At 42.0% G+C, this 22,395-nt stretch overlaps 1 protein-coding gene across 7 annotated transcripts in view; it reads left to right on the top strand.

Annotated features, from left to right (window-relative positions):
• The window catches only part of CIT (citron rho-interacting serine/threonine kinase), a 224,681-nt gene that overhangs the window by 98,278 nt on the left and 104,008 nt on the right, over positions 1-22,395 (top strand). For all 7 annotated transcript variants that reach the window (XM_040350498.1, XM_040350533.1, XM_040350515.1 and 4 more), the window contains 5 exons: positions 2,876-3,016; positions 10,411-10,536; positions 19,580-19,675; positions 20,271-20,387; positions 20,546-20,655. In XM_040350498.1, coding sequence (XP_040206432.1) covers positions 2,876-3,016; positions 10,411-10,536; positions 19,580-19,675; positions 20,271-20,387; positions 20,546-20,655 — 590 coding nt within the window. The remainder of the gene's footprint in view (positions 1-2,875; positions 3,017-10,410; positions 10,537-19,579; positions 19,676-20,270; positions 20,388-20,545; positions 20,656-22,395) is intronic.

The raw sequence follows: 22,395 nt of genomic DNA on the forward strand, positions 1-22,395 counted from the left end.
AATCACTCAGGCCTAAGGCTTGAAGAGGTTGACTCCTCCTTTGTCAGTAAAGACTCATTCTACCAGGGCCATGGGCGCCTCCTGGGCAGCACACCATCAGATCTCTATGGCTCAAGTTTGCAAGGCGGCAACCTGGTCTTCAGTCCACACGTTTACTAAATTTTACCAGGTGGACGTTAGAAGGAATGCTGATACAGCCTTTGAGCAGGCGGTGCTGCAGGCTGCGATTTAAGACCCTCAGAATCGGGGGCACCCTTGAGTTAAAATTTAAATTTAAGTTTAATTTTTCTCGACTAAGTTGGATTTATTATTATTATTTGAGTATATCTCTAGATTAAATCCTGTTGTCTTGGGAAGATGTCTCCCTCCCCTCATTAAAGCATTGCTTTGGGACATCCCACATAGTAATGAATATGCCGCTCTGTGTCCCGTGATGTACGATAAAGAAAAAGGGATTTTTAAATACAGCTTACCTGTAAAATCCTTTTCTTGGAGTACATCACGGGACACAGAGCTCCCACCCCTCTTTTGGGGACCATTTTGGGAGGCATACTGCTTGCTACAAAACTGAGGTACTCCTCCTATGGGAGGGGGTTATATAGGGAGGGGACTTCCTGTTTGAGATTGCCAGTGTCCATCACCTGAAGGTACTCCATATAACCCACATAGTAATGAATATGCCGCTCTGTGTCCCGTGATGTACTCCAAGAAAAGGATTTTACAGGTAAGCTGTATTTAAAAATCCCTTTTTTTTTGTCAGCAATTCCTATATTCTCTGGTGATTGGAGAGGTCTAGTTCTGACTCCATAAGGGGTATGTTGGACCTCAAAATGATTCAAAATGATTGCTGCTTCTGCACAGAGATCAAGGGTCCTTCTCTGCAGTATGCTGGCAGAGGATAGGCTTTTCTACTCGGGTTTTGGCTGCTTTCTAATGCAAGAATTAAAGCTGAATTCTAAGTATGGCAATGTTTCCGTATTGGACCAACATAAATATGTATATGCCATACCAGTAGGATTGCTGTGGAAGCTGAAAACAACTGTAGAAAGCACAGCTTACGACTTTGCCGAGCAGCTACTGTGATGCTTGCTAAATACAGGAGGTCGCTTGCTTGGGACAGCTGCCATTCAGAGAGCACTTTGTAATTTCTCATGAATGCAAAGTGTTCTCCAATTGGGCGAGGTGGAGATTGTGACATCACTGTCCCGATATGTTGCCTCCTTACTAGCCCTTTTGGGCCCTTTTACACTGCTCCGTTAAAAAAAACCCTGCTGCAATGCATATGCATTTGCCATGTTTCTGATGTGTTCTTGCCACATTCTCTGGGCTCCTGAGTTCACTCAGGCACTTTTGAAACTTTGACATGTGATGCAAACAGCGCACCATTAAAATGAGCCATTTTTGGTGGACGTTTTTTATAGCAATCAATAGGGGATGTGTTTTTGGTGCATCTACAAAAAGTCCATTAAAGATGCAGCATGTAGGACTTTTAAAAATGCACCTGCAGTACACTGGTGTGAAGCAGTCCATAGGATTTAAAGGGATTTTCTTTTTTTTTTAATGCATTTTTCTTTTGCTTTTTGCTTTTTTTTAACCTTAAAAACACATAAAGAAACAGATCTGTGTGAAAGGGACCCTGAAGAATTCTCATTTATTATTATTTTTTTTTTACATTCTGTTTATGATGGGACAAAATACAGGGGGTCCCCGATTTACGAACATCCGAGTTGCGAACAACTCCTACTTACGAATGGGGTGTGAGGAGCTCCAAGAATCCTGCACTTCATCCTTAGCCATCCTTGCACATAAACGCTGAAAAACAACCCAATTACCTGCCTTCTTGTTCCTCTCCATACCCTGCTGTGTCCTATGCCTGTATTGCGACGATCCCGCACATCCACGGCCGCCGCCATCTTCCTGGCCTGTGCCCTGCAGGAGTGAGCCATCCTGGCCTGGCTGCGAGTTGAGGGGCCCTCTCGTCATTCTGCCTGCCCATCCGGCCTAGTGAAGCCTGCAGATCACTGCTCTTTCCTGCGCCGCTGTTCCGACTTACAGACAAATTCAACTTAACAACAAACCTACAGTACCCATCTTGTTCGTAACACGGGGACCCCCTGGACTTTGTTCCATCTTCCCCTGTGCCCTTTTATGATAGCTGTGATGTCAGACAATGTGACCCCATGGCACACAGTTTCCAGACACTGAAACTAGCAAGGAGAAGTCTGCTGTGATGGCGAGTGCCTGTCCCCAGCTCCCAGCGCTTACCCAAGACAAACATAGACAAAAGGAATGCAAATGGCGTGAGGCATGAAAAGCTGTATTTTCTGTCAGGGAATTTATTTCCCACATTTAACTCAACCACATGACATCTTTATCATCAATAAACCATAGTTATTTTAAAAGGGAAACGTATATTGAGTGTGTGCATTTGCTGAATGTGCATATGGTATGCATTTGATTCTAGATGCAGAGGTGAAGCTGAATTTACAGCATAAAATAGCACATTTTATTGGCTTTGCTGGCCTCTTTTTTTATTTTTTTTTATTTTATTAATACGAAGTTACCTTATCTCAGTATCTCAGTAACCCCTTGGCTTTTGTCGAAACATTTCCAAACAATAAATTGCCTATTTTCAAGAACCCTTACTCCTTTTTAAAAGTGATTTATTGTGTTTTGTTGCAAGTACTATCTTCCTCCCTGTCCCCAGTGCACACACATTACACGTAGCAGAGGTGGAAAACTAATAGTTTACACCACTGAGTACTATGGGTTTTAAACTGACTCCCATAAGATTTTGATCGCAGTCCATTAGCCTTGCCATTATGTATGAAAGTATTTAGTGGCTTTGTTTTTATCGTTTTTAATGTTATTTCAGGCAGTAAAAGCCAGTTCAGAAGCCACAGAATTGCTTCAAAACATTCGTCATGCAAAAGAGAGAGCAGAGAAAGAGTTGGAGAAGCTTAAGAACAGAGAAGACTCAAATGATGGCATAAAGAAGAAACTGTTTGAAGCTGAGGTGGGGTCATGTTTTTAACCTTTTTTTTTTTTCTATAACGGTCTGTCCTTATTACCAAAAAAATGTAATTATGTTGGACCATGTGTTTTTTTTAAATTGTGCCTACAGGTTGAACAAATTCTATACTATATGCCTTCACAGTTTTACTGTATTACAAATGTTGTGTAATATGTGCAGCAACTTTATTTGTAATGTTTTTAATTGATAAAATAAAAATTATTGTGCCTACAGGTAAGCCTATAATAAAGCTTGCCTGTAGGTATAGTGAATATCTCCTAAACATATGGTGTTTAGGATATATTCACACTGAATGCAGCCAGCGACGTCATCAGTGCATGCACTTTGAAGGTCCACCGCACCAGAGCCGAGCGCTCCTGCGTGAATGCGCAGGAGCGACGTCATCGAGGTCCCGGACACTCATTCTATCGCTTGCGAACCCAAGAGGAGGACTGGGGGAAGATGGCAGCCCTGTCAGCGGTGACAGCGCAACGCTGGAGGGCTTCATTCTATGGCAAGTATTTCATTATCTGCTAGTATGTAATGCATACTTGCATATTATGCCATTGCCTTGTAGCAGATTTTTTTTACATGCGGTTTACTACTGCTTGAATGTTTTCTGTTCCATTGAACTGGAATTGTCGTCATGTTAAATGGAATTGTTTGCTGAGATTTTTTAATTTCTAGCTGAGGTGTGTGTTTATATATTTTTTTTTTATTATTATTTACAAGCTTACATTGTTACTTTAAGCTTATCTATGCCCAAAAAATAATACGTTATTGCAGCTTACCAGACCTTAGATAAACTGTAGCCAATTGGGTGATGAACATCATCTCTTTCTGGAGAGAAGCTTACTAGTATATTCTCAAGATTCTTCTAGCAAGTTTCTTTAGCTGTTAAATCTCCACTGCAGCTCACCTCTCCTGCAGCTTTCTGCATCTGTTGACTTCTTGAGGGATCATACCTGGACATTGCCGTACCCTCACTGGATCCTGGCACCTAGTGCATTGCGTTGAGTTAGCCATAAGGTGCTACACAGGTTTAGGGCTAGGGCCGTTGCCCATTAGCGGGTCCCTGTAGACCTCTTAAGAGGGGGGGTAATGCTTCCACCAGGAGGGTGATGTTGAGGACAGGAGTGGACCCCTAGCATTCCCACCACAGATCTTGTGCGTCAGGGGTATGGGGGAAGAGGGCCTAGCCAACTCACAGTCAGCTAATGTCCCTGGAAGAGGTCTGTAGCTTGTCTTCAAAAGGACTTGCTGCTACAGTGCTTTGAAAATGTATTCATACCCTTTGAAATTTTCAACACTTTGCCATGTTGCAATCAAAAATGTAAATGTGTTTTTTGGGGATTTTATGTGATAGACCAACTCAACGTGGCACATAGTTGTGAAGTGAAAGATTTTTTTTTAGAAATAAATATGTGAAAAGTGCAGCGTGCGTTTGTATTCAGTCCCCCTGAGTCAATACTTTGTAGAACCACCTTTCCCTGCAATTACAGCTGAAAGTCTTTTTGGGGGTGTCTCTACCAGTTTTGCACATCTAGAGAGTGACAATTCTGCCCATTCTTCTTTGCAAAATAGCTCAAGCTCTGTCAGATTGGATGGAGAGTGTCTCTGAACAGCAATTTTCAAGTATTGCCAGGTTCTCAATTGGATTTAGGTCTGGACTTTGAGTGGGCCATTCAAACATGAATATGCTTTGCTCAAACCATTCCATTGTAGTTCTGGCTGTATGTTAAGGGTCGTTGTCCTGCTGGACAGTGAACCTCTGCCCCAGTCTCAAGTCTTTTGCAGACTCTAACAGGTTTTCTTCTAAGATTGCACTGTATTTGGCTCCATCCATCTTCCGATCAACTCTGATCAGCTTCCCTGTCCCTGCTGAAGAAAAGCATCCCCACAACATAATTCTGCCACCAGCATGTTTCACGGTGGGGATGGTGTGTTCAGGGGGATGTGCAGTGTTGGTTTTCTGCCTCACATAGCATTTTGCTTTTAGGCCAAAAAGTTCAATTTTGGTCTTATCTGATCAGAGCACCTTCTTCCACATGTTTGCTGTGTCCCCTATATGCCTTCTTATAAACTGCAAAACTGGACTTCTTATGGCTTTCTTTGAACAATGACTTTCTTCTTGCCACTCTTCCATAAAGGTCAGATTTGTGGAGTGCACGACTAAGGCCTTGTACACACGGGCAAACATGTACGATGAAAACGGTCCGCCGGACCGTTTTCAGCGTACATGTCTGCCCGGGGATTTCTGTATGATGGCTGTACTCGCCATCATACAGAAATCCGCGCGTACTCGATACGCGGCGACGAGGCCGTGCCTTCGCCGCGGCGACGTGCGCGGCCCTGCCAGTTCAATGCTTTCACGCATGCGTCGAAGTCATTCGACGCATGCGAGGGATGGCGGCCGCTCGGACATGTACGGTAGGTCTGTACAGGCGACCGAACATGTCCGAGCGGACAGGATTACAGCGGGCTGTTTCTAAACAAGTTTGGAAATATTTGCCCGCTGGAAAAAGGCCCGGCGGGCAAATGTATGCTGGAATCCTGTCCGCTCGGCTGTACAGACGACCTAACATGTCTGCTGAAACTGGTCCGTGGACCTGTTTCAGCAGACATGTTCGGTCGTCTGTACGGGGCCTAATAGTTGTCCTGTGGACAGATTCTCCAACCTGAGCTGTGGATCTCTGCAGCTCTTCAAGAGTTACTATGGGCCTCATGGCTGCTTCTCTGATTAATGCTCTCCTTGACCGGCCTGTCAGTTTAGGTGGACAGCCATGTCTTGGTAGGTTTGCAGTTGTGCCATACTCCTTTCCATTTTCGGATGATGGATTAAACAGTGCTCCGTGAGTTGTTCAAAGCTTGGGAATTTTTTTTATAACCTAACCTGGCCTTCAATTTTCTCTAAACTTTATCTCTGACCTGTCTGGTGTGTTCCTTGGCCTCCATGATGCTGTTTGTTCACTGAGGTTCTCCAACAAACCTCTGAGGGCTTCGCAGAACAGCTGTATTTGTACTGAGATTAAATTACACACAGGTGGACTATATTTACTAATTGGGTAACGTCTGAAGGCAATTGGTTCCACTAGATTTTAGTTGGGGGTATCAGAGTGAAGTAGGCTGAATACAAATGCACGCCACACTTCAGATATTTTTTTTTTTTGTTTAAATTGGAAAACCATTTATAATTTTCCTTCCACTTCACAATTATGTACCACTTTGTGTTGGTCTACCACATAAAATACAATCTCAATAAAATACATTTGCGTTTTTGGTTGTAACATGACAAAATGTGGAAAATGTCAAGGGATATGAATTATTTTCAAGGCACTGTACTACCTCTGATCACTGTCCCCAGTCTGGGTGACTTTCTTTCTCTGAGGCCCTCATTGCTCCCTTATACACTCACCCCTCTTCTGTCTTTTATCTAGAGAGGAATTTTTAGACCACCCTGTCTGAATTTCTGCATAGGATCTCAGCACTGTTTGAGATCTCAAACTGCAAGCCCCCCTCAAGAGTGTCTATAACTTCCTCTGGATGTTGCTGAGCTCCTTGAAGGGGAACTTCATGATTTGGGCTTGATTGCTGCCTTGGGGCCTGGACCACTTGTTATTATTGAGTGGAAAAAGAATTCCTAAGTTTACCAAAATTTCCTACAAGATAAAGTCATGGTGACTGTCCACCAGCTGAAGCTTCGTAGAAATTGGGTAATGCAGCAGGACAATGACCCTAAGCATCAAAGTAAATCTACCACAGACTGGCTTCAGAAAAATAAAATGCACCATTAGAGTGGCCCAGACCCTAACCCCATAGAGATGCTGTGGAATGACCTCAGGAGGATGGTTCACCCCAGACATCCTACAAATGTGTCTTGGCTAAAGAAGTTTCGTACAGAGGAATGGTCAAAAAGTCCTCCTGAGCGTTGTGCAGGTCTGATCCAGAGCTACTGAAAGCACTTGTTTGAAGAGAATACTGCCGAGGGAGGTTCGACCAGCTATTAAATTCTTGAGCCGATTCACACCAGTGTGTTCCTGTGCGATTCACATGCAGTTTGGCCTATTTAATTTAATTGGGCTGAAATCACACCTCACCAAAATGAGTGCATGCACTACTTTTGGAAACTCGCTGCAACCGCATTGCATGGTTCTTCTATACTGTGTAGAAAAAACGCCTTGTGTTTTACGACCTGCGTTTGGGGTGTCATTAACTTAATTTTGATACTTGCTGCAAATCGCAACTGCAGTGGGTTTTGAACCTGGTGAGGGAAATGTGCATGAAACATGGATTTCCCGGAGCGCATTCTGGTGTGAACTGGCCCTTACGTTTTCCTCCAGCACTGTGAATGTTTAATGGGTGTGCTCAACAAAGACATTTGAATTGTTTGTGTTATGAGCTTAAGCACATTGTGTGTGTCTATTGTTATGACTTTGAGGATCAGATCACATTTTATGGCAAATTAATGCAGAAAACTAACCCTAAATGAATGCCTGCTATCAAACATCAAAAATATTCAAAAACGACTCAAAACTTGTCTATATCAAAATACAGTTTTGTAATGAGTGTTGTCATTCTGGCTTTTTCATGCAGGTAAAGAGAAGCAGAGTATAGTTATAAATTTATTATCACTTTCCTAAGGTAACAAATGAGATTTAGCTCAGAACATGTTTAGAAACCAAAAAGACCCAACCTTAATGAGTAAATACTATAGAACATCACAAATATTCCAAAAATGCCTATATCAAAACGCTGTGGAATCATTTTTTATCTGTATTAAAAAGGCAGAACAGAAACAAAACCCAAACCCACTGTTCATAAATCAATAAATATATCTATTTAATATCTTATAGTGATAATACAATCATGCTTAATTAATGGGAGCAACCTTGTAACCACAACTTCCACACTAAAGCACACTAAAGCGGACCATTCACCTTAACATAAAAAACATCTATATGGTAGTCCCCAAATTTGGTAGTAACAAATTTGTTACTTATTTTAGACCACACCACCTGTCCTGCTTACCTAGTTTGCTGGAGACGGCACTCGGCCTTTTTGCCGGTCTTATGGGGAAGCTGAGGATTCCAAATCTAATGAGAATGTGCGTTCCCTATTCTTTTTTCCCATAAAGGTTTTTTTGAGTAAAGCCAACAGAATAATGCAGAAATCATGCGAAAGGGACAATTACAAACAGTATACAAATACACTGTAGAGAATTTGGTATAAGAAAGGCAATAGTAATAAGCCAGAATCGTCCTTTGGTTACGGTAAACGTAAGAAAAACTAACAATGAACTTCTAAAGTGGGCTGTCGCCCTGCTGTTGGAAACCAGGCGAATCTGGTAGTAAGTGGAGAAATAGAATGACAAACCAGATGAAGATCATACTGGGGTAGGAGGAAGGAATGGGATTGGCTATAAAGGTTGGTGAAAATAACTATTCAAAGCAGGGTCCTAGGGGAGAAGAAAAAAAAAAGGGGGGGAGAAGGATGGTGCGGGAAAGGAATGTAGGGGGCGGAGATCCCTGGGGAATGTTGGCCGGTTCTGCAGGTGATTTTTTTTGGAACAGGATGAAGACCTCCCAAGATCAATGAGGAAGAAGCCCAGGATGGGTCTTTCAGGAGAGGTGGTGATTTTTATCGAGGTCGGAGTCTTTGAACAAGATCCATCTTGTCCATGTAGAGATACCGTGTTTCCCCGAAAATAAGCCCGGGTCTTATATTAATTATGCCAACAAAAGACACAGTAGGGCTTATTTTCGGGGGTAGGTCTTACCATGTAATGTGCTGTCTTCTCTCCGCCCCTCCCTCCCTGCCTGTCAGGAATTCCCAGTGTGAACTGAGTTAAAATTATTGTAAAATCCTACAATCCACTCTATTACAGTATTATATAATGTACAATGTGCATGTTCCTGTAATATAATTGTGCCAAATACCTTTGTTATAGCGCCATTCTGCGCTTCTGTGACCCCCCAGGAGCTCTCATTCCCGCATTTATATTACAGAAACACACACATAGTACATCATATAATACTGTAATAGAGTGGATTATAGGATTTTACAAGCATTTTAAACTATTGGTTATTTTCGGGGTAGGGCTTATATTGCAGCCCTCCTGGAAAATAACGCTAGGTCTTATTTTCAGGGTAGGTCTTATTTTTGGGGAAACAGGGTATATGAGGCCATAGTTTCATTGCTCCTGTGTATCATCTCTTCAATCTCTCTCACCTGATAAAACTTTATCCATTCCTTTTCATCTTTCCTTTGCTTTTCTGCTGCGCCTTTTGGCTTCAGTTGATTTAGAAAATACTTAGTACTTCAGGTACAATGGAGCAAATTATAGTAATTGGCCAATCAGTGCCATCACAGGTCCATAGCCCTGTATTGGCTACAACTCTAGTGAGGGGTAGCTTACACAGAGTTTTGCTTTTACTTCTGGTGGTTGAACAAATCAGTGAGGGAGCAATAATAAGACATATAAGTATATAGTATGTATCTGCTAAGCTCCATGTTAAAATGTACCTGTTGCTTTGCCTTGTAGATGCTACACAGCAGGCCAAGTATTTCTACACGTTTGCATAGGTACAGAGATTATGTGGCTTCTGCTGCTTTTGCTATAAGAGTTGTCAGAAAAGAGCTCCTCTTTTGCACATACTGTACAGTAATTAGGGTGAGTGGTAAAAAAAAAAGATGTTCAAGCATCAGACAGGTTGCCAAAGGCGTCACCTTCCCGTCTGCCTTCTAATAGACTTTCACTGTGCTTTATCATTGTATCACTGTATGAATAAACCTTTTTATTGTTGTCCGGCTTTCTTGTTGGGCACTTCCTTTGTTTAACACATTTCTATCTAGTTGTACCTATAACCTAGTACATTCTGTGTTGGCATAATTAAGGCAGGTAATGAGCTGGAATAGACCCATCTCTGTGGCCTTTTCTCACTGCCTTACTAGAGAGATATTCTTGTCCCCAGGATATAGGACGTTTATCATGTCTATAATGTATCTGCAGTGTTTTCCGCCCACACAATTGCAGTTAAGGATAACATGTATCTGTATGATGCAGCTTCTGGAAGACCTAAACCCACACAGATATAGAACCCACACAGATATACAAACCTGACTTTCGTGTAAATAAATATATGAGTTTAACATCATATGCTGCTGGTTATATATATATATATATTTATATTGTGTTATCTGAGGTTATTTATACCTTCAGTGATTTTGTACAGTGATTACTGCATATATATTGTCTGCCTGTGAGTATTTATTTGGGGTTCAGGATATTTTGTTGACAAATGTTCTATGTTCTCCTGTATGATTAAACAAACCACTTGGATTTTATTTTCCATTAACATGAAAGAAGGATAACAATTGGTGGTTTTTATTTTATGTAGGAGAGACGCCTTTGCTTGGAAAACCAAGTCAGGAGACTGGAGAATGTGGAACGCAGAGAGAATAAGTTGAAGGAAGATATTCAAACTAAATCTCAGCAAATCCAGCAAATGGCTGAAAAAATAATGGTAAGTTTTTAAGTAAAAAAAAAAAAAGGGACTTGCATCTTTTAAAATGGGATTTTAATTCTTATACATTTTTCAAAAGTGTCTTTGTGAATATCTGTTTGATATTAAGTACCTATTCATTTTTAAATATTTGCTGTTAGTAACATGTATATTCTTCTCCGTGTTTGCGTGGGCTTCTTCCAGATGATCTGGGTTTCCTCCCACAAACCAAAAACATTCTGGTATGTTGATTGGCTTCTTCCTAAATTGGCCCTAGTGTATATGTGATAGTGACTTTAGATTGTGAGATGACTGATGTGAACTGTTCTTTGCACTCTATAAAGCACTGCTTAAAGTGAATGTAAACCCTCTCCTATACCAAGTGAAGTAAACGGCCTCAGATTAAACAAATCTTCCTACATAAGTTTTACATGCATATCTGCTGTCTTCAGCTTTCTGTCTTCTTTAGAAAGTGAACATCGCGTTAGAAATTTTACTTCCTCTTTCAGCAGTGGGAGGGGAGTCTGGGAATACACTGTGTGACAGTTGAAGGAAAGGTACACCCCCCCTCTACATAGGCAGAGAAAGAAACATGCAGAGCTGTGCTGTGAATAGACCAGCTCTCTGCTAATCTATTTATAGGAACCTCCTTGACACACATTTTTCAGCTGCTTTTAAGTTATCATGCGGATAACAGAGTATCGACGCAGCAGAAAGACAAAGGCCTTGGGGTTTTGGAGAGAGAGAACTAAACACTACATATATATGTGCCCATGTCAAATTTCATGAATCGGGTTTACATCCACTTAGTCGGAAGTATATCTGTACAGGAAACATTCCCTTCCTTAATTAAACATGTTGTGTATCTCCAATGCTGTAGTGTGGGTTACTATATTTAAATAATGATCATCCATTGTTTATTGATTATTGTTAACCACTTGCTGACTGCCGCACACCTATGTACGTCGATAGAATGGCACGGGCAGGCAGATTGGCATACACGTACGGCCATTTGAATCTGCCGCCCAACGGGCGTGTGCCCGCTGCGTGCCTCTCGAGTGCAGCCGCAGGTCCCGGGAACTCGATGTTCTTGGGAGTCCCGCGATTGCGGCCACCAAGAGCAGAACGGGGGAATGCCTTTGTAAACAAGGCATTCCCCTATTTTGCCAAGTGACCCTGTCACTGATGACCGTTCCCGTGATCGGGAATGGTCATCAGTGACGTCACGTGTAGCCACGCCCCCTAACAGTAAGAATCACTTCCTAGGGAACACTTAACCCCTGCAGCGCCACTTAGTGATTAACCCCTTCACTGCCAGTGTAATTTTTACAGTAATCGGTGCATTTTTATAGCACTGATCGCTGTAAAAATGACAATGGTCCCAAAAGGGTGTCAAAAGTGTCCGATGTGTCCGCCATAATGTCGCAGTCACGATAAAAATCGCTAATCGCCGCCATAACTACTATAAAAAAAACTAATAAAAATGCCATAAAACAGTACCATATTTTGTAGAAGCTCTAACTTTTGCGCAAACCAATCAATAAACTCTTATTGAGATTTTTTTCCCCCCCAAAAATATGTAGAAGAATACGTATCAGCTTAAGCGGTTAATCGAACATCACAGGACATAGAGGACCTTATATTCATGACTAATTGGGTTACGCTGCCACCTTCAGGTGAATGGACACTGGCCAAAAAAAAGTCAGGAACCTCTGTCCAGGCATAACCCCTCTAAGCTCAGCTAAGCCTTAGTTTTTAGCTACTGTACCTAAAGAAGTGCCTCTAAAGGTTTTACTTGTAAGTGCTTAGTTCTGATATCCTGGCCTGTTCCTAACACCCCTGGTAAGAGTAGAGGAGGTCTTTGTTCAGTTCAATTGCTTCAGCTTAATAGCCAAGAGGGACTATAAACAGGCCTCACATGCGAGACCAGGATCGCGTTATGTCTGCCAGGTGGCACTGGATCCTGTGGGTAGCGATCTCTGGGGTACAGTTTATATGGAAACTTTGCTGACAGGGCGCTATACAGGTTCAGGGCAGTGAGGAGTGAATCCCTTAAAAAGGATCTGCAGTCTGCTCACATAATTTGTAATAAAAACAGCTTTGCCATTCTGAAGCTTCCCTCCAACCACTTTGCTTATTATTTTATATATACTGTGATTCTACTAAGTCTGGCTGCAGCCATTTTAACTGTGGGCAGCTGAAGCTGCTGCCTGTTTGCTTTCTGGATTTACACAGACATTTCACGAGAGTGAGAGAGCTGTGCATGATATCATAAGCCTAGGCTTTTTACCAGACCATAAACAGGAAGTGGGCTGTATAAAGTATTTACTGGCAGAAAAAAAATGTTTTACTATCTAAAGTTTAAAACAACAAGGGCAGAAGATTTAATAGATGGAAAGTTGAAAAACTGACTGAAGGTCCACTTTAAGGCCCTGCTATGATGGGTAAAGATTAGGTCTGCTTGACCATGCATGTATGAACTGGTGAGTGCCTCTCATGTTAGTGGAGCATGTGGCAGTTTCCCCTAGCACTGTTCTGTGTGTTATGGCTCACTTTGGGCAGTTCCTTCCATGTATAGCGATATGTAATAGTGGAGAAACACAAAAAGGGGGGACCGTGTGCGACGATGTCAACCTGTGTGTGGTCACCAAGTTTTTTAACAGATCCTGGGTGCAGTACAAATGCAATCTAAGCTCCTGGTCTTGCACTTGTCGCATCAAACTTGAAATGACTCAGATTCAGTGCCCTTCTACATTCAGCCTTGCATAGCTGCAGTTGCTACTACTTCAGTACCAGTATTCAGCAAGTACTGCAACACTTGTCTACTAGGGTGACTTGCCGCATAGGTGTTCTGGCATAGGTCAGCATTCCTCTCAGCTGGGTGCCCGATCCTCTCAGGGCTTTACAGGCCTTTCTAACCCTCAGAAAGCCATGGACTTATGCAGGCAGAGAGGTGATGGTAGGGATGACAATAGGGTAGGCTACCAAATCCCTCTAACAAGTAGGGATCAGCCCCCTGCAAGGTTTGTTCTGTAATGGCTCCCCAAAGAGTCAGATTAGCTCTAAATCCCTGCTGTTATCTGGTATTTCCTAAAACATCTTCAAGGACAGCAACCTGAGAGATGATTGGTCCCTCATTCTACAGAAACCACAATAGAAGAGTTAATAATTCCTCCCACTTCTCCTTGTCCCTCAGTTTGATTGCTTTTTCCTACTGTCCAGAAGCAACAGTCTGTTGTTTTCGGTACAGATAACTATTTGGTCAGTGATCTTCACCATCCTTCACAGATCTCGTTGAGCCCATGGTTCCCACACTTCTTTTAGCAATGGGGTAGGAGTTCCCATGTATCCTGCCAGGATCTCCGCCCCATTTGGCTTTAGAAGGGTGGATATCCACGTAGATGCCGAAAGCTGGGAAATCCTTTTTTCCAATTAATTGTAAAGTCTTGACAATGGATGTCAGCCTGTTGGGCTGGGGAGGTGTTCTGGATAACTTTAGGGAGGGTTAAGGAAGGTGGTCGTTAGAGGAGCGGGGGATGACGATCAACATCCTGGGGCTCTCCTAGATCGGTCTGTCTACCTTTTGGGGTCTTCTGTGAGGGTGCAGTTGGACTGTGCCACACCTATAGCATACATTATCCATCAAGGAGGGTCAAGAAGTCAAACCAATGATGAAGCAGACCAGAGCTTGTCTTGAGCAGATCTGCACCTTCATACCTTTGAAAATTGGCAGGCGGACTTTCTCAGTCCTCAATCAGGGATCCACAAGTGTTTGAGAGAAATGCCCTGGTGACTCCTTGGGATCAGTTTTCTTTGATCTATGCTTTTATTCCACTGAAGCTTCTTTCTTGTCTGTTGCACAGGTTAAAGTTGGAGGACATTCCAGCGACTGATTGCATCTGCTTGCCTTAAAAAAAAAATGTGGTATGCAGACATTGTAAATCTCATGACAGACCAGCCATGGGATCTACCAGTTTGGACAGATTTGCTGTTACCCTGCCCATTATATTATTCTGCAGTTGCTGGCTTTGATGTCATGGTTATTGCAATCCAATTCCTAAGGGATAGGGGTGTTTGTGACCATGTAAGCCCTACCCTCCTAGAAAATTGACTACCAAGAAGGTGCACCACCGTACATGAAAAGCTGTTTTCACTGTGTGCCAGGCTTTTATGTTTAATTCTCTACAATGTGTCGTGGGCACATTTTGGCTTTTCTCCATTCTGGTGTGGCCATGTCACTGGCCTTAAGTACCATCAAGGAACAGATTTTGACCTTGGCTGTTCTATTTCAGAGACCTATTGTGTCTCACTCCTTGGTAAAAAAAACCTTTGTATTTGGTGTTATGTAGATTGTTCTGCCTGTGCAGTCTCCCTTGTCTCGGTGGGACCCTAATTTCATAATTTGGTCTTGTCTGTTTTGAAGGCTTTACCAAATGAGTACGCCACAAGACACCAATATCCCTCCCCGTTTTATTTGTGTTTGTTATTGCTTGCTACAAAACTTAGACTTAGCTGGCATAGGTGCGGTTATGCCTGAGTGGGAATTCCTGCAGACATTGCATATTTTATTTTTAAGGATTGCTGCTTGAGCTTATAGCTTTTAACTGCTGTTTGTGTCCTTGGTGGCATCCTTTTTATCAGCCAGGGACAGCAAAAAAAAAAAAAAACTCCACAAAGGATCTCACTACATAAAAAAGAGAAGACTGTCATGTTTCATTTCTTCATTAAAATCTAGATGGAATATGTACCTCTATTATAATCTTTGAAGTCCTTATTATACAGGATTGGTATAGCGCCAACAGTTTGAGCAGCGCTTTACAATATCAAGGGAGACAACACCGTTATAATACAATAAAATAAAAGAGAGTTTAAAGGTCCCTGCTCATGAGAATTTACAATCTAGTAGGGTGGAGCAAGTGGTACAAAAGGTAATAAATGTGAGAGATGAGCTGCTGGAAGAATTAAATGTTCAGTTGTTAGATGTAGGTGGTATAGACTTCCCCAAAGAGATGAGTTTTGAAGGATTGCTGGTGACCAGAGTAGGAGATAGCCAGACCGACTAAGGTAGAGCACTCCAGAGGATGGGCCAGGCCCTGGAGAAGTCCTGAAGACAAACATGGGAAGAGGAGACTAGAAAGCAGGAGGTCTTTGGAGGAGTGGAGAGGATGGTTTGGATGATATTTTCAGACAAGATTGGTGATGTAGCTCGTGATAGAGTTGTACATGGTGTTGAATGGTATATTTTTAGTGAGGTGAGGAGTAGATTTATTTTTTTTGGTTTCATTGGTATAGAAATGGTATTGGAAGCCGTGGGAGGTTATCAAGTTACCCAGAGAGTAGTTTTAGCTAGAGAAGAAACGGCATCCAAGAACAGAGGTTTGAGGGAGCCCTACAGAAAAAGAGGATGTGGAGATGAGGATACAGAGTTGTAGATAACAATGAAGGATCGTTTTGATAGGGGGAGAACCCGTAAAGAGCAGAATCTTGGAGGCCAAAGGAGTGGAGGTTATTGAGAAGGGGGTGGTCAACAGTATCGAAGGCTGCAGAAAGGTCTTGTAGTAAGATTATGGAGTCCAGTGAGGGCTTTTTAACCACTTACCCACTGGGCACTTAAACTCCCTTCCTAACCAGACCAATTTTCAGCTTTCAGTGCGCTCACATTTCAAATGACAATTACTCAGTCATGCAACACTTTACCCATATGATTTTTTTTTCTTTTTTCTCACACAAAAAGATCTTTCTTTTGGTGGTATTTAATCCCTGCTGGTTTTGTTTTTTGCACTATAAATGAACAAAATTTTGTAAAAAGAAAAAAAAATGTCTTTGTTTCTGTTATAAAATTTAGCAAATTAGTAATTTTTCTTCATAAATTTTGTCCAAAATGCTATACTGCTACATATCATTGGTAAAAAAAAAAAAAAAATCAGTGCATATTATTTGGTCTTTGTGGAAGTTATAGAGTCCACAAGCTAGGGTGCCAATCACTGAAAATGTATCACACCTGATGTACCTACGGCCTATCTCATTTCTTGAGGCCCTAACAAGCCAGGAAAGTACAAATACCCCCCAAATGATCCCTTTTTGAAAAGTAGACATTACAAAGTATTTAGTAAGAGGCATGGTGGGTTTGTTGACGTTGTAGTTTTTTCCCACAATTCTTTGCAAAATTAAGATTTTTTTTTCACAAAAATTGTCATGTTTGTCAAGTTAACAGGTTATTTCTTACACACAGAGTATGCGTACCACAAATTACACCCCAAAATACATTCTGCTACTCCTCCCGAGTATGGCGATACCACACGTGTGCAACTTTTACACACCGTGGCCACATACAGAGACCCAACATTGCAGGGAGCACAATCAAGCGTTCTAGGAGCACCAGGACAATAGAAATGCCAAAAAAATTACCCCATTTTGGAAAGCAAACACCCCAACATATATTCTATGAGGCATAATTAGTCTTTTGAACATGTAATTTTTTTTCCACAGTTTTTGGAAAACGTGGAAAGAAAATTAAAATTATTTTTTTATTTTTTCCTTTTTTTATTTACACAAAGTTGTCCATTTATACAATATTTCTAATACATAGCATGTACATATCAAAAATTACACCACAAAATATATTCTGCTAATCCTCTTGAGTATAGAGCTACCACATGTGTGAGGCTTTTACACAGCCTGGCCACATACAGAGGCCCGACATGCAGGGAGCACCGTCAGGTTGTCTAGGGACATACATTTCAAATCTCATTAGGTTATTATACTATTGTGAGGCACTGTAGTGGCATTAATGAGGCATAAATGAGCCATGGATGGGGATGGCTGAGCCGTGGCTGAGTGTGAATTGATGGATAAGGCAGGAATGGTCAGAGACTGCAAAACATGGTACAGGAGATGGTCAGAGACTGCAGATATGGTACAGGAGATGGTCAGAGACTGCAGATATGGTACAGGAGATGGTCAGAGACTGCAGACCATGGTACAGGAGATCAATGCAGCCTGCCTGTGTCTCACTGGGGAACATGATGGAGCCGAGGTCACATGACATGTTACATGATGGAGGGCATAGTCCCTTAAAGTGAGACATGATGGGGCTGAGGTCACAGGTATTGGGGGAGGGGTTTGGGGGACATGATGGACCTGGGGAGGTCACATGTAATGGGGGTCACAATGAAGAGGACAGTCCCTTGAAGTGGGACTTGTATGGAGGTCATGGTCCTCCAGCCATACATGACCTGATGGGTGGTGGGACTCCAGTCACATGACCCCCTCCCCCTCTGATGGACACTTGCGTGCCGCAGGTCCACAGAGAGTGGATGAGGATTCGGTCCACCTGCTCCATGGCCGGGCTGTGTGGGTGGTTGTCCTCTCTCTGGCTCTCCACACATGGACCCTCCTCTCTATAGACAATAGTGGCTTTCACACCGAAGTGAAAGGAGAAGACTCTTTCGGTGCTTTGCCACCCATATCCACCCATCTACATTTCTTTTGCTGGACTGGATATCAGTACACCGTTTTGATCAAGGAACTCAAAAAACAAAATCCTGCCTTCCTGCAGGTTCCTTGCATGCATTGTCTTCATTTGTATTCCAACCAATTGTGCTCTTAAGCTGGTCTTTTTTTTTTTCATTCAACCAGCAGGTTGAACAAAAGAAAATCACTTGATTCCCCCATTCACACTCTATGTGGATGGGGGAATCCCTCCTGCTGCACTATTGTATTCTGACAGAGGGATAACTTCCCCACTGTCAGAATAAACTGATCAGCACCACCTGCTATAGCCAAGAGTGCTAATTGAGAGAACATTTTTCAGCAGGCTGGTTGTACACAAGTTGATTGATAAATAGATTTGTGTTCATACACGGATTGAAATTTGGCTGATCCCTGCTGCACCAGCCAAATTCCGGTTCATGTATGGCCAGCTATAGCGGGTTAGAGTTCACTACATACGTCGCTGTCTCCAGAATGACTCTGGATCCCTAGAAGCAGATATAACTAGTTGGCTGAACATATATTCTATCTATATTGCTGGTTGCAATATAGTTATAGTTTCAGTACTTTATTCCAAGCCTTGCTGTACACAAGCTATAGTGAAAATGATTGCCACCACTGGAACACTACTGTAGACAAATGTGTCTAGTTTGTATTTGTCCCTTAGTATAAGGTTACCACATTTCGAAAATGAAATCCAGGTACACCTTACTGGCCACATCCACTTTATCCACACCCACAAAACGACACTACAATTTTTTTAAATACTTAAAGTGTTGGTGACATACTTTTGGAATAAGAGGCAGACATTGAAGGTATAAAGATATATAATGCTTTGGGCAATATGAGCAGAAAAAAAGATGTGGCACACATAGCATGACACAACAAATTGTGGTAACAGGGGAGTGTCTTAAAGGGGTATGAGTAAATAAAACCAAAGCCTACTTCTGCATAATGCACTCAAGGTGTCAGGAGTGTGTAACAAAGAGTGCAGAGGTCAGGAGTATGTAATGCAAAAATAGGTCCGAAATGCCTAGTGCTTAGTACAGGGATCAGGAGTATGTATTGTGCAGGGGTCAGGAGTGCAGAAAGCACAGAGCATATATGATGAGGAGTGTGACACGCATGGAACACAGGGGTCAGGAATGCATAACCCATGGAGTGCAGGGGTCAAGCGTGTGTAAAATATGGAGTGCAGTACAGAGCTCTTTCTCAACCTAAATCCCCCAGTACAAACCATTTTTCCCCAATATAGTCCACACTTTAGACCTCGGAAGAGCCAGAGGTCTGAAGAAGCTGGCAGCTGCAGTGAAGGTGTCACTGCAGCACTAAATCCTAACAAACAGTGTCAGGACCCAGGGCAACCCACAAGAGATGCTGGTGGCCAGGGATGCCCCCTGGGTCAGCCAGGGAAGACCCCGGGGACTAATGGTAACCATACCTTATTCATTTGCTTCAAATTTATATTATTTATTAGGCAAAAAATTTAGCTTTTTAATAAAAAAAAAAATGTTGGTGGGTAAACTGTAACCATAATTTTCTTCAAAGTTACTGTATTTATGTTTCTATTTAGGAACTGGAAGAAAAGTACAGAGAAGCTCAAATGGGAACCCAGCATTTGGATATTCAAATGAAGCAAAGTGAACAAGTCTATGAAGAGAAAGTCAGAGTAAATATATTCCGTGTTTTTATTCAACTTTGTGGAAAGTTTACTATTAATTGTAAGGCCCCTTTCAGACGGACGGCTGTTTTGCCGCAGTTAAAAGCACTACAAATGTTTTGTGAAATTCAAGGCTCCAGGCACTGCGATTAGCTGCATTTGCACATTGCGATTACATGCGTTTACGTGCGTTTAACTGCGGTCGCGTTTAGCTGCGGTATTCATTTCCATAGCAACCCTTTTTATTTATTTTTTTCGTTTGGGTCCCTTGAATTCTAAAACGCTGCTATCCGCAGTTGACAAAAAAAGACTGCGATTACCTGCGGTTATGTGCATATAGCTGCGCTACATCGCACCTGGACGCATTCAATTCTATTTTTTCTATTCGCACCAAACCGCATGTAACGTAATCGCACGCAAACGCTGTGTGTGAATGGGGCCATAGGAAAACATTGTGTGCTTTTAGCTGCGGTAGAAAAATAGAAAATCCGCAGCTAAAAGCACCATTCTATCCGTCCGTCTGAAAGGGGCCTAAAGTTGAATTTCTGTGGTGGCGTTTTGAAGTCAGACAATTATAAAACACAACATGGTATTTCCTCAACAGAATCTTGAAGCACAAATTAAGAAAGACATTGCAGAGAATGAGTCTCTTGATCAACGTCGAATTAAAAATGAAGAGGAAGTTTGCGAAAAGAATAGATTACTTAGTGAACAGAAGGCAGTAAGTAATGCTGGAAAAGTGTAGTGTGGCTATTGATTTGAGATTGATGCAAATACCATCTTAGAAATGTTATTGACCTCTTTAAAATAACAGGTTTCAAAGAAACCATTCGGCTAAATTCCAAAAGGAATAATTTTAAGCTCATTTAAATCTTGCAGATGATCAATGCATTGGAGTCAAAGATCCAGTCATTGGAACAAAGATTAGCAGAACTATCAGAAGCTAACAAGTTGGCAGCAAATAGCAGTCTTTTTACCCAAAGGAACATGTGAGTATCAGACATGATTGGAAATGGATCTAAGAAAAAACAGTTGTATGTGCATATCAATCTATCTCTCCATGCCAGCTACTTCTCTTGATGAAAAGAGCAGATACAGATGCTCACCGAAAGATTTGTATTAACACACTGACTGCACCATAGCACTGTTAAAGACATGCCACTGTTCTATCCCAGGGTATCCTGTAACTTCAGTGCAGGTTAGTGGTGCATACTGCTGGCTCCTGTCAGCCATCCATCCAATATGAAAGCATAAAGCGGCATTGGTATAGAAGATCACTTTTCCTCATTCTTGATCACAGGATAAAAAAGTTACAGGAGTATCCCAATACTTGCAGGTTTATGCCTTGTGTGCGCCCTAATAATAGCCATTAGGCAAAATGTGTAAGAGTACAACAGATTCAGGTAGTGTTTTAAGCACTACCTATCCCTATTGACAGACTGACTTGTGACAATTCCTTCTCCTTATACATCACATACCACACACACAGTCTCAGCATTTTCTGAATGCTTCATCAACTAGCAGGTCTTGTAAATGTACGTACGTACGTACGTACGTACGTACGTACGTGATCCCTTGTATATGTATGTATGTATAGTACTGTGCAAATGTTTTAGGCAGGTGTGAAGAAATATATAGAAAAAAAAAATGAAGGCGCTGACGTTAAAATAGTTGCATTAACCAGCGGTTACACTTGAGTAAACTGTGAAAATAATTTACTCAGCTGCCCCTTTAATCACTTTCCGCTCAAGGTACGTATATGAACGTCCTTGAATTTAAGCTGGGATAGCTGAATGATGCCTGCAGCTACAGGCATCATTCAGATATCATCTTTTAGAGCCGGTGATTCCCTGCACCATAAGAATGATCATAGTGGCTGTTCTGCCGCTTGATCGTTCTTGCAGGCGGAGAAAGGGGACATCCCGCCCCCCTCCGGTGCTTCTACCAACTACCCGCTGCGATCGGTGAGTCGGAGAACAGATCTGCCAGCCCCGGATGTCCACCATAACGATTTCTGGCGGACCAGATGATCGACGGAGGCCGGGCGCGATGTTATGACGTCATGCCCGGCCTTTGCATTTAAGAAAATGGCGCCGCCTCGGCTGGGAAGCTAAGATCGGTTTATTTTTATTTTTTTGATTTCAGGCTTCCCAGCCTAGAGGTGAGATGTGGGGTCTTATTGACCCCATATCTCACTTTAAAGAGGACCTGTCATGCTTATTCCTATTACAAGGGATGTTTACATTCCTTGTAATGGGAATAAAAGTGATCACATTTTTTTTTTAAAGTGTCAAAGTAAAAAGTAGAATTTACAATAATATATATTTTTTAAAGTGCTCCTGACCCCGTGTGCTCACACTCAGAAGCGAACGCATATGTAAGTCCTGCCCACATATGAAAACGATGTTCAAAACCACACATGTGATGTATCGCCGTGAATGTTGGAGCAAGAGCAATAATTCTAGCCCTAGACCTCCTCTGTAACTCAAAACATGTAACCAGTAAAAAAAATTTAAAGCGTTGCCCATGAGGATTTTTAAAGTACCAAAGTTTGGTGCCATTCCACGAGCGTGTGCAATTTTGAAGGGTGACATGTTGGCTATCTATTTAACATTATCTTTCACATTAGGTGACATGTTGGCTATCTATTTAACATTATCTTTCACATTATGCAAAAAAATGTAGTTAACTTTAATGCAATACCGTGTGAGATAAAGGGCTGCAACGAC

Source organism: Rana temporaria, chromosome 1, assembly GCF_905171775.1.
Source record: "Rana temporaria chromosome 1, aRanTem1.1, whole genome shotgun sequence".
Classification (NCBI taxonomy): domain Eukaryota; kingdom Metazoa; phylum Chordata; class Amphibia; order Anura; family Ranidae; genus Rana; species Rana temporaria.